This window comes from Lycium barbarum, chromosome 5 (genome assembly GCF_019175385.1).
Source record: "Lycium barbarum isolate Lr01 chromosome 5, ASM1917538v2, whole genome shotgun sequence".
In the NCBI taxonomy this organism is placed as follows: domain Eukaryota; kingdom Viridiplantae; phylum Streptophyta; class Magnoliopsida; order Solanales; family Solanaceae; genus Lycium; species Lycium barbarum.
In genome coordinates, this window is record NC_083341.1 from 128,488,454 (window position 1) to 128,500,948 (window position 12,495).

General features: G+C 38.0%; 2 protein-coding genes across 2 annotated transcripts; one reads left to right on the forward strand and one right to left on the reverse strand.

Annotated features, from left to right (window-relative positions):
* Positions 1–1,209: 1,209 nt before the first annotated feature.
* LOC132641521 (pectate lyase-like) lies at positions 1,210–3,952 on the forward strand. The gene is made up of 4 exons (XM_060358551.1): positions 1,210–1,559; positions 2,064–2,766; positions 2,925–3,167; positions 3,422–3,952. The coding sequence occupies exons 1-4, from the start codon at positions 1,351–1,353 to the stop codon at positions 3,644–3,646; spliced, it is 1,380 nt and encodes a 459-aa protein (XP_060214534.1). The 5' UTR covers positions 1,210–1,350; the 3' UTR covers positions 3,647–3,952.
* Positions 3,953–4,256: 304 nt separating this feature from the next.
* Positions 4,257–7,507, reverse strand: LOC132641522 (uncharacterized). The gene is made up of 8 exons (XM_060358552.1): positions 7,167–7,507; positions 6,668–6,723; positions 6,131–6,293; positions 5,881–5,969; positions 5,417–5,549; positions 5,148–5,240; positions 4,819–4,921; positions 4,257–4,695 (listed from the first exon to the last, which is right to left on the reverse strand). The coding sequence occupies exons 1-8, from the start codon at positions 7,335–7,337 to the stop codon at positions 4,319–4,321; spliced, it is 1,185 nt and encodes a 394-aa protein (XP_060214535.1). The 5' UTR covers positions 7,338–7,507; the 3' UTR covers positions 4,257–4,318.
* Between the last annotated feature and the right edge of the window lie 4,988 nt (positions 7,508–12,495).

Genomic DNA, 12,495 nt, shown 5'->3' on the forward strand with positions numbered 1-12,495 from the left:
CAAAAATAAAAGAGCAGCGTTCTTGAATGCTACTTGTTGTGTGGCTTAGTTAAATCCCGAAAATAGAGTTGTCATTTGTTCTTCCGTTTGCTCGTGGGAGAGACTCCAACTATCTTCAAAAAAACGTCTAGATGTGCCTCTAAACCAAGTAAATCCTATTTTGAGTTTCTGATATTATTATGCCTGTTCTAACAATTGGAAGATATTAGTATCCTTCTTCTAACATCAAATTCCTCATTGAAACTACACGATAGTAACTAATAAGAAGTGAACATCGAATAGTTACTGAATGGGGGCTGGGACTTTAGATTTAGTACTTTACTGCTTTAGGGCGTACAATATATATTTTATATATCTAGGGGTAAAAATATATACTATATAATTATTCTTAATGGGTTAACGGTTTATCCGATAAGAAAATTGAGTAATTTCGGTTTTGAACAACCCTAACTGGGGGTGCTAATTACAACATCTTGTATAAATATTGGAATGTACCTATTGATTTATTGTATAATTGCATTCTTTTCCCAGTATAATGTCGCCTTGATTACCACAAACTGGAGTCTATAAAATGGATCGATCATACACAAAAAATAGGGGTCACTATTACATTGCATTTTTCCTCACTTTAGTAATAAATAATTGTCCTTATCATAAAACTTTTCGTGAAAATGAATCACGTTGACAAAGAAATCAGGGTTTAACATAACCAACAATCTATCTTAAAATTCCTTTATTTGGGAGTCATAAATATTCATTAAAAAGAAGAGAGTAAATTACATTTAACAAAAGCTTGTTAGAAAATAAATATTTGATCTAATTTAAAATTCCTTTTATTGTTCAGTTTAAAAAGTACTAAATCATTATGGACCTTGTACGTACGTTTGACAGAGACTTTCGTTCGAATTATAACTTCTTTGATCATATTTAACAAGAACGAGTAAACACATGTATTATTATAACAATTACACCAAATGCCATAATTTCAAAACATAGATATAGTTATAACAATATCCTAGATCCGCTTTTGTTGTTTCCCGTTTTGTTAACATCCTTTGACTTGTCTTTTCCACAAACAAAAAACAATCAAAAGTTAGTTAGAAAACAGTTATTGTCAACCTCAAATTAGTATTTGGTCATCCGTTGTTCCCGCTAGAAAATTGTCCAGTGTTGTGCCTATATTAGTGGTATATATGTGTTTACTATCATTGTATTCCCAAGCTCTGGGAACTCACCTGCAGTGAAAAAAATAATAATAAACTGCAAAAACTTGGGAATCCCCCCAAGCTGCAGGTGGTAGCAGAAAGAACAAACTAAAAAAAAAAAAAAAAAAAAAATCTGCTACCATTAATGATGGCCTCTATTAGTAATTTTAATTCAGTTATTTTTCTGTTTTCCCTTTTATGTTTTGCTTCTTTAATCCCATATTTGCATGCCAACATTGCTGATTTTGACCCTTATTTGGAAAAAAGAGCTGAAGAAGCCCTTAAGTCTTCTCTTGCTGCTTATAATGAAAATCCTGAGGATGTCACTTATTCTTTCAACAAAGAAGTTGGAGAGTAAGTGCTTTTATAACTTTAACAAATTAGAATTCTTTGTTTGCAAAATCTTTTGGGGCTCGTAGGGGCGGATGTAGGGTAACATTATGGGTTCATCCGACATACAAATCCAATAGTTTTGTCTCCGACCATATCTATGTGTTATAACAATTCGCTAAACAAGTATGAGTATTAGATTTCGAACCCAGTAAGACAGATATGTTATAAAGTACAAATCCTAGATCCGCTCCTGGGAGCTCGAACGTGAGGTTAGAATTAAGTATGAGCCGATTGTATGGAAAATCTTTTAAGAAGTTATGCATGGACATCTTGGATTGCTGAATAGAGCACGCACTCAGCATAGATTAGGCATACATGCATTCCATCCTAATGTAGTGTATGGGCGCGCCGTTTGTTTACGTACATTAGTTTGTAGGGACCTAAGGCTCTCCTTTTTTTCTTTTTTTCAACAGGTAGATCAAAAGCTCCTATTTTTTTAACATTAGTTTTTGTCCAATACTGCAGAACAATTATCAATGGCACAAGGAGGCATCTGAAGGAAGAAGATAAAGATGATAAAGATGATAAGGCTGAAAAGGATAATAAGGATGATAAGGATGATAATGATGGTTGCAAGGCATACAATCCAATTGACAAATGCTGGAGATGTGACAAAAACTGGGCTAATAACAGGAAGGCACTAGCAGATTGTGCTAAAGGATTTGGCCATGGCACAACTGGTGGTAAAGACGGTAGATTCTATGTTGTCACCGATTCCTCTGATGACAATGTGGAGGATCCTAAGCCAGGGACCCTCCGTCACGCTGTCATCCAAGAGGAGCCATTGTGGATCATCTTCGAGAAGTCCATGATTATCAGGTTGAAACAAGAACTGATGATCAACAATGATAAGACTATTGATGGCAGGGGAGTTTCTGTTCATGTTGCATATGGAGCAGGACTAACCATACAATTTGTGCACAATGTGATTGTCCACAACATTAGGGTTCATCACATTGAATCTACCTCTGGTGGTATGATCAGAGATTCTATTGACCATATTGGTCTTAGGACAGTGAGTGATGGTGATGCTATTTCCATTTTCGGTTCCAACCGTATCTGGATCGATCATTGTACTTTAACCAAGGGTGCTGATGGCCTCGTCGATGCAATCATGGCCTCCACAGCTATCACCATTTCTAACTGCAAATTCAACCATCATAACGATGTAAGTTTTTCTCCTCCTACTCTTAATAGGCACATTTTACCACTCTTATTCAATAAGTCAAATCCTTAGATAAGGTGTCTAAATGAAAAATTTAGATAGGTTTAAGCCTTAGGGGGTTGTCGATGTATTTGGCGTAATAACGATAACTGATGATTCAGGTGATGCTTTTGGGAGCGAACGATGCCTTTCCTCAAGATAAAATCATGCAAGTTACAGTTGCATTCAATCGGTTTGGAAAGGGATGTATCCAGAGGATGCCAAGGTGCAGGTGGGGATTCTTCCATGTTGTCAACAACGACTACGCTAAGTGGGAAATGTATGCAATTGGTGGCACAGCTAATCCCACCATTATTAGCCAGGGTAACCGCTTCAAGGCTGACAACAACCCAAACACTAAAGAGGTATGTATGCTTAACATTCCAATCACATTTTTTTATAAACGTGGTTTCTGTAGGTGCAAATATGGATTATTACGCCTGGTTATCTGCTATCTCCAATCAGCACAAATACCAGATAGTATCTGCCCACCAAGGCTTATATCTAAAGAAATCACCTAACTTTTCTTGTTCAATCACATTTTGATATGTTCTTAGAATGTCGTATAAGGCCAACATAAAGTATGTGAATTGCTAACATAACATATGCCAAAATGAAGGTGACAAACCGCAATGGTGCCCCAGAATCTCTATGGAGAAACTGGCAATGGAGATCCGAGGGGGACTTGTTCTTGAACGGAGCCTTCTTTAGGGAGTCTGGACCAGATATCAAGCGCACTCCATTTACAGAACACACCAGCATCAAGTTTGAGCCTGCTAAATTTGTTGGCAGACTCACTCGCAAAGCTGGTGTAATCAAGTGCAAGATTGGAAAAGCATGCTAGTCAATGGCCTATGTATATGTACATAATAATAATAACAATAATATATGAAGAATATTGTAGATTTCATTTTTTGGGGTTCACATGGAGCCGAAGATTTTTTTTGGGGGGGTTCTTTTACAGTGTTTTTGTTTCTACTGTTTTGCTTTTTTTTGCTTTTCCTGGCTGGTTTGCTCTAGAGGGGAAACAGTGAGGAGGTGGATAAAAAGAGAAAAAGTGAGGTTCTGGAGAGATACAAGTTTATTTTTTGTAACAGAAGTTTTGATTCATGATTTCTAATAAATGTAAATTTCCCTGTTTGAATTTCAATATAGGCTACATGTGTCCCCAAGAGTGAAATCTATTGTAATACAACCTATTCCTTTATCATAGTAATAAAAGGCATAATGGTGATAAATTTGTGCTTTGTTTAAGAAAATGTGGATTCCAAGAACAGATATATGCCTCAACATGTTCTCATGCAACAATTAATCATGTTATTTGTCAAAGTCTTGTAGTCAAGACAGATTTTTCCATAACTTTAGAGCAAAATTATCGAAAGTTTTCAATTGAACAAACATTTAAAACGAACACCTATCAGATTGAGTGGTAGATCACATGTACAAGCTCAGAAGAAAAGAACCAGAATATTTGATTAACCGAAATATGTGAATAAAGTCGGACATCAGGGATTTCTTACAAAGAACTATCTGCTTTTGGAGTTATTTTATGAACACATGTCCTGGCATTGTGTCCTTTTCCTAAGCACACGCTGCAGCTGTAAGTTCTCTTTACTCGAGTTTTGATTGTCGCAACAACTTTAGTGTCGAACTCATTCTTTTGGCGGCATGTCCTTCTATTATGTCCAATTCTTTGACACTTGCTGCAATGATGGTTAATCTTAACCATCTTTTTCGGTACAATTAAGGTCAACTTTAAGCAGGTTCTTCTATTATGACCTTTTGCTCCACATAATCCACATCTATAACGTCTATCCGTGTTGTCTCGAATTTCTGGACAGTAGTTACTCCTATGCCCTTGCTGTCCACAATTTCTACAGTAAAATTTCACCCCTGCAATTAGAAAAATCAGCTATTATCTTCTTCTACAGTTGACATCTTCATCTATGGTATATTTAAAGAAGAAAGCAAAAACACCATTAATTTAAGTGTTACATGAGCAAAAACGTTATAGACCTTTCATGGATATGCTTCTCTTGCGACGGTTATCTGGATCGCGGAAGTAATTTTTCATGGATTCCGAGGCACGTTTTCTAGCAGCTGGTGTCCCTTTTGCTTTCTGCATAACATGTATCATGTCAAATTAGAACTTTTAGGTTTGGCTGAAGCAATGTTAAAAATCTGCTATAAATGTAAATCTAGGTATTTTTTATAATAATTTAAAAGTATTGCTAAAACGGGTAAGTAGTGGGCTTAAGTCGTTATATCACGTAATTTTTCCTATATATTAAGCTAAATTACACATAGCTAGAGGTAAATCATTTGAATATGAAGTTAAGTCAAACCTTAATAGCAGCTACTCTTTCTGCATGAAGCATGGGATCGCCATGGATAATTTTCATCCTCTTGCTAAATAATCCAGTCTTGGCATTTAGGCTCTGCAATCATCCAACTAAACAAATTGGCAAATCCGTCAGAAGTTTAAGATTTTGCATAGGGATCCAAAGAATCATCCAAATGAAAGGTTCACTACATTGAAAACAAGAAAACCAAGTGACAAAACTTTGATTGAAGAAGAATTATGTGGGGTGCTAACAGAAAAATGAATACTAACTTTTAGTGATCTGCTGATCTTCAAATTGACTTCCGTGTTGGGAGATTGGTAGACACGCTTGGTTTTTCTCTTCGCACGAAGGTTTATGTCTAAGTTGTCCACTTCATCGTCTTCCTTTACTTTTAAAGGGGAACTGAAAAAGATCATGTAGACTTCTTATTAAGCAAAGTTGACTAAGTTCCCAGAGAAATATTGCTTCTCTAATATAAATATGAAGAAAGAATTATCATAACGCAAGATGTCTAGTGCAGAATATACAAGAAAGGCTATTTAACTCCTTTGAAAACATAAAACAGAATGCCATACTTAAGCAGGCAAACATGTTGATAAATATTGAGAGTATCACAGTGATGAAAACTTGATTATGGAGCAAACTTATGTGCCAGATGTAATAATATTACAGTGAGAACACATGGCTTTGGCAAAATGGAATCTGATTGAAACTTGAGGTAGAAAATATTAACCTTGATCGAGCTTTCTCCCAAGGTCTTTCATCAATAGACTCTTCCCAAATGACACAATCTCCTCCGCACTGATGACAAGTCATCATACCCTACCACACACAAAAACTTCTATTAAGGACTTATCTATTGTAGAAAATGAGCATCACACACACACACACATATATATATATATATATATATTCCTACTGAAATATCACGCGTATACATGCAACTTTAGAGCTTAATACACTTGATCCAGAAAAGAAATTACCTTTCCATTACATAGTGAACAATCTAAGCGAGATCTCTCTATTCCACATTCGACACATGGAGTGTAGCCCCTTCCTCTGCAGCTTGGGCAAGGCAATTCTCTTATATACTGGCCGTTTGGGCCAAACCACGACCTTTGATTCGAAGCACTAGAAACGACCTTCCTGGAAAATGATTAAAACACAGGTCAAAGATGGATATTTAACTTAATCAAGAGATGATTACGAGTAAATACGCGAAAAAGGGGCTTCTTATCATGACTTCATGAGGATGGGGCATAGAGTTTATGCTTCAATTATCAAAAACATCCAGTCTATGCAGTTCTCACTATCTTAAGTAAGAAAAGAATAAAAAATAACTGTTGTTTCAACGAGCAAACTTCAGTACTCTAAAACTTCTGAGTTGAAAAAACAAATGGTCATTAGCAAACTCTACAAACTTCACAAAGAACACAAATAAAAACTCTACTACTGCAATAAAATATAGCCCATGATTTAATGCAAGCAATTAAACAGAAACAGAAGAAGAAAGCTAAAACCTTGGCTGCAAATCTGCAGCAAGTCCAAACAGCTCCTCCGAAGGATCATACATAGCCTGCCAATAGAACATGTAAAATGTAAGCCCTCTTATGATAATGTGTTTGAAGAAACAATAGGTTATTTTCACCCAGGTCATTTAACTTTAGTCACAAATGTCATATTAAAATAACTAAAATTTATCCGGTATAACAGTTAGACTTTACTCGCTATAACAGTAAAGTGACAATTATTTTCTGTTGAATTTAACTCACTATAACAGTTAAGTAACTGAACTTTACCATTAAGTAAAGTTACTTATTAGTGGTGATTATGTAAAGTTGTTGCTTTGTAACTATACTATCTTCTATTTAATGTGAGAAAAGCTAATTTTGTGACTTTAATGGTAAAATGGATAACAGCACATTTCATCTTATTTCTCTGCCATATGATTGTATAATTCATTTAAAAACAGAAGAGACCAGCAAAAAGGAAAAAAAAAAAAAAAAAAAAGAACAATACCTGATTTTGTTTGATGGGTGAGACAGAATCATCATTATTAGTGAAAGAAGAGAAAATAGGGAAATAAACGAAACTAAGTTTAGTCTTTGAAGGTGGCAATATCCAGTAGTGCAAATTCTTGTTACAGTATCTCCAGTGAGGTACCATTGATGAACATATTGCTGATGACATTCTTGATATTATAGTACATGGAGGAACAAAGATTTTCTTGAAAAAGAGCGAGAGAAATTTAACATGGAGATTTTTTGATCTTTTAAGGAGCTATATGTGGATGCAAAACAGACAGCAAGATTTCATGGTTCTATCCTATACTCTTTTTTTTTTTTTTTTTTTTCCTTCCTTTTCCTCGTGATTTTATCCTTTGCTTTTGGTCTCAATTTATGTTGGATAATGCCATAATGGGCTCCATGCTTCTTCATCTATGGCTCATATTACTCCACCTCATTGCATGGTAATCCCACGGTTGCCAAAATATACAACGAAAAAGAGTTTTAGCCTGGGCTTATGCATATAAACGAATCTGCGACTTAAGTAGCACAAAAAATAAAAAGTTGAACCAAACTAGTATTAAAAAAAAAAAAAAACATAAGTAGTATTCACGCACGAAATTCGTGCGTGAAAGGACCAAACTGCAAAAACGCAGTTTTGGCCTTTCACGCACGAATTTTGTGGGTGAATGGGTCAAACTGCAAAATTGCAGATCAGGCTTCGTGCGTGAATAGGGTCAACAAATATTGACCCCATCTTCCCCACCAGCGACTGCTCCCTTCCCCACCCCCATTAAAGCCCGTTCCAGTGGTCCCACCCCCCTTAAAACGATAATTTCGTGTTATTTTTCAATCCAAAACTCAATATTCTTGGTATATTGAAGTGTAGGAACAAGTTTCTAAGGTTGGATTTCGGAATAGAGCGGCGTATAACATATTTCAAAAACTCCAAAAAAGCTTCAATCTAGGTATTTCACTATGAATTTTCTATTACATTGTTAAATATATTATTACCCTAAGCATGATCATTGTATAACTGTGGTGCATTACTCGTGGTTTTTTTTTTCTTTTTTTTTTTCGTTTTTGGGCAGTCCGTGCACTGTTGGGACTGCCCATTTTTTCATTTTTTTTATTTGTTTATCTATTGTTAATTAGTTAATTATTTATTGCTTGTTTATTTAATATTTGTTAATTGTTGGATTAGCGACTTAAGTATTTGTTAATTGTTGGATTAGCGACTTAAGTATTTATTAATTGTTAGACTAGCTATTTCAATTGTTAGACTAGCTAATTATTTATTTTGTTTTTGTTAAGCCAATTGTTTATTTGTTAATAATTTCTTAATTGTTTCATTAGTTAATTAATTGTTTATTTGTTAAATATATGATAATAATTTATTAATTTTTTGATTAGTTACTTAATTGTTTATTTATTAAATATGTGATAATAACTTGTTAATTATTTGATTAGTTAGTTATTTGTTTATTTATTAATTATTTATACTAATTGTATGCTAACTAATTGTTAATTATTTGACTTATCTTTATATTTTAGGAATGAAAACCCTTAGTTTAGGATTCTTAACCCGTAGCTTAGGATTGAAAACCCTTAATATAATTTTCTATAAAAGATTACATAACTAATATTACTTGTTAATGATTTATTTAAAATACGTAAAACAGATGGGTCACCACAATCTTTAATAAAATATTCGATAAAAGATTACATAACTAATACTAATACTACTTGTTAATGATTTATTTAAAATGCGTAAAATAGATGGATCACCACCCTCTTGATCCGGGGCCCTTCGACCGACAGTTACTGTATCTTCAGCCCGAGCATAGGTCGCAACATATATGGACAACCGACCTGCAGCCTGAGTCTCAGGTCCGTACCCGGTTAGGGGACTCAGCATGGGAGAGCTTAGCTGCTCGCCCACCACATCCTCGTGTCCTGGATATACTACGTCGGGGCGGTATCTACCGGTGCGTCGAAGTTGGTCGGGTACAGCACGATAGGTCGCTAGTGACGGCATTGATTGAGAGGTGGCGACCGGAGACGCACACATTTCATCTCCGCACCGGTGAGGCTACCATTACCCTTCAGGATGTGGAGATTACTTATGGGCTACAGGTTGATGGACGCCCATTGTATATTGAGGAGCCTCTTGTGCTGCCGCCTTACCGGGGTGAGTTGATTAGGCTCACCGGTTTCGCGGCTCTGGATGGTCATATTTCCGGCCAGAGTCGGCTTTTGTTGTCGGCCCTTTACGCTCACTTGCGCCTCACAGACATGCAGCATCCGATTGGAGAGGACACGCCTCAGGCTGATGTTGATCGACGCGCGCGTCTATACCTACTCGTCATATTCGGGGCCATCTTGTTCCCGAACACTTCGGGTTCGCATATGAGCTTGAGGTATCTTCGGTATATCGACGATCTCGCCGAGATAGGATGTTATAGTTGGGGCGCTGCTGTGCTGGCCTACATGTATCGAGGATTATGCCGATGTTCTATGGGCACGAGGGTAGAGGTCCCTGCATTTTGCTCGCTTCTTCAGGTAATATATTTAAGTGTGTGTAACTATACACAAAATATATTTATTTAAAACGACGACTGATAATTTTTTTTTAATTGACTATATTAGATATGGGTGTGGACTAGGTTGAGACCTTTTCAGCCCATACCAGCTGACCCTCCCGCTGACTATCTTACTGTCCCGATGCCATACGCGCGGAGATGGTCGCGAGGCGTACGCCGACGTGTGGAGACGTACCACAACCTTCTCCCGTTTAGGGATTAGCTAGACCGCATGACGGCGCAGACGGTATGTTCATATTTTGGATTCACACGCTAGACCACATAACTACTATTTTAGTCTTTTGTTGTTAACTAGTTCAATTCTTTTTACAGGCTTTTATATGGACGCTGTATGATCATATTTTGGATGAGCTGCCGGCGTTTTGTAGGGCTGGTCAGCACATGTGGATGTCGCGGTGTCCATTGATACATATGGATATCGTTGAGTTTCACGCGCCCGACCGCGTGTTACGGCAGTTTGGGTATGTACAGAATATACCCGTGGCTACGGTTTGGGAGCATGACCACTATGTGAGGGACGAGCGTGCGGGCGTCGATGATGCATGGCGACTCCATATGCAGCAGCAGGTCCAGAGTTGGGATGTGAGGATGGCGAGCCTAGCGGTGGTCGGACATGACACTCCCATCCATGTGTACATGGAGTGGTACATGCGGATCACTCGCATCATTATTGGCAACCCCTCTAGGCGTCGTCCAGATGGCCTGGGATATGTAGCTCTCGCAGGAGCGTACGAGGCGCTGGTAAGTTTTATTAGTCTTAAACTTAAACCATCGTCTTATGTACTACTTTACAAATTTATTCAATTGTTAATATTGACAAACATATGCAGGTACGGACCGTTCAGACGATGCGCTATGAGAGCACTGCCGGTACGGAGTCCCCCGAGACGGCGGAGTACGCAGCACGGATGATTGAGCTTGCCGAGACTGGTATGAGACAGGCACATGACTTTGAGCGTCTCCATGAGCGTGTTCCCCGTGCCCCACCTGGGGCAGCAGGTAGCCGTGGTCGCCGAGGAGCTGGTGGCTGTCGCAGAGGTGCTAGGGCTGGCAGAGGTGATGAGGCTCCGTCGACAGATATCCCATCGACTTCTCATTCCCGGCCGTCGACTTCACAGACACCTCTGTATACGCCGGACCTTTTTCTAGGTTATGTTCCCTGGCCTTCACTTTCAGATCCACCAGTTCGTGATCCACAGGGTGAGCGGCCTGTTCGTGATCTACAGGGTGGCCTACATTTGCAGTTCGACGACTCCATGTTCGAGGACTTCGTGTTTGATATGGCACCATCTGCATCTCCTGCTCCAGCGGCCGCTCAGGTGCCCTCTCAGCAGGCATCTATGGAGGCCGTCGACACACAGGTTTGACTTTTACAATAAAGTGGAAATAATTTATTAATTATTTTTTATTTCAGTTCCGTTTTAGAATAAATCAAATCTAAATTATTTATATATTATTTCAGGTTCATTGTTCTACGCATGTGGGTCCACAAGAGCGACCCATCCAGGAGACTACCTCATATTCACCACCACACCCATCTCAGGAGCCTACTCAGGCGCCCGTTGACACACAGGTTCTATTAAATAAATAACGTTAATGTATTCAATATAAATAATAAATGGTACTAATTATTATATACTTTTCAGGTTCATCCTTCGGCGCCTGAGGTGGCGACTCCCGACGAGGTAGAGTTCGAGATACCAGACCTAACTCAGCCTGAGGTTCTGAGTGTGCCAGCGGGACCAGATCCCAAGAAGAAGCACGTTCTAGTCAAGGGAGCACGTGCCAGGCAAAGAGATGATGATCATGACTTGGAGCGCCCGATTATTAAGAGGAAAAAAGGCGATGAAGACGATGACGAGGGCGGTGGGGATGGTATGAGCCTTAGGCCTAGGGATAGTCTCCGGCATACTACATGTGGGACCCATCCTCGATAGTGTATATACATTAGTGTTGCAAAATTTATCGTAAATAACATATTTTTTTTGCATATTTAGTCTTTATTATTGTTTCAGATCGTAAATTGAAAGTGCAGCAACTACCACAGAAACCCTAAAATCTGTGCGTGAAAGTGGAAAAATGTATTTTACCCTTTCACGCACATATTTCGTGCGTGCCTAATGAAAGCATATTTTCCCTTTCACGCACAGATTTTGTGCGTGAAAGTGAAAAAATATATTTTACCCTTTCACGCACAGATTTTGTGCGTGAAAGTGCACCAACTCACATAAACCCTAAAATTTGTGCTTGAAAGTGGAAAATATATTTTTTCACTTTCACGCACAAAATTTGTGCGTGAAAGTGCACCAAGTTGCCCCGTAAACCCTAACATTTCAGGAATCTATGACACATAAAGGCTTGATTTGACAATACGTTGCTGCAATATTTGACCGTTTTGTATTGCACACCATTTTAATGCGCACTATAAGTATTGATTTGACAACATTTCAGGAATCTATGACACATAAAGGCTTGATTTGACAATACGTTGCTGCAATATTTGACCGTTTTGTATTGCGCACCATTTTAATGCGCACTACAAGTATGGATTTGACAACATTTCAGGAATTTATGACACATAAAGGCTTGATTTGATAATACGTTGCTGCAATATTTGACCGTTTTGTATTGCGCACCATTTTAATGCGCACTATAAGTATTGATTTGACAACACACCACGCATGACGATTTCAGGAATCTATTTAACTTGAAGGCTTGACGAGTAAAAAACTCATCAAT

Excerpts from the sequence above, each read along its gene's own strand:
- LOC132641521 (XM_060358551.1), top strand. The coding sequence starts at position 1,351 with ATGATGGCCTCTATTAGTAATTTTAATTCAGTTATTTTTCTGTTTTCC. Across the intron at positions 2,767-2,924 it reads AATTCAACCATCATAACGAT|GTGATGCTTTTGGGAGCGAA; the intron begins GTAAGTTTTTCT and ends CTGATGATTCAG. Across the intron at positions 3,168-3,421 it reads ACAACCCAAACACTAAAGAG|GTGACAAACCGCAATGGTGC; the intron begins GTATGTATGCTT and ends GCCAAAATGAAG.
- LOC132641522 (XM_060358552.1), bottom strand. The coding sequence starts at position 7,337 with ATGTCATCAGCAATATGTTCATCAATGGTACCTCACTGGAGATACTGT. Across the intron at positions 6,724-7,166 it reads CACCCATCAAACAAAATCAG|GCTATGTATGATCCTTCGGA; the intron begins GTATTGTTCTTT and ends TTCTATTGGCAG. Across the intron at positions 6,294-6,667 it reads GCTGCAGATTTGCAGCCAAG|GAAGGTCGTTTCTAGTGCTT; the intron begins GTTTTAGCTTTC and ends ATCATTTTCCAG.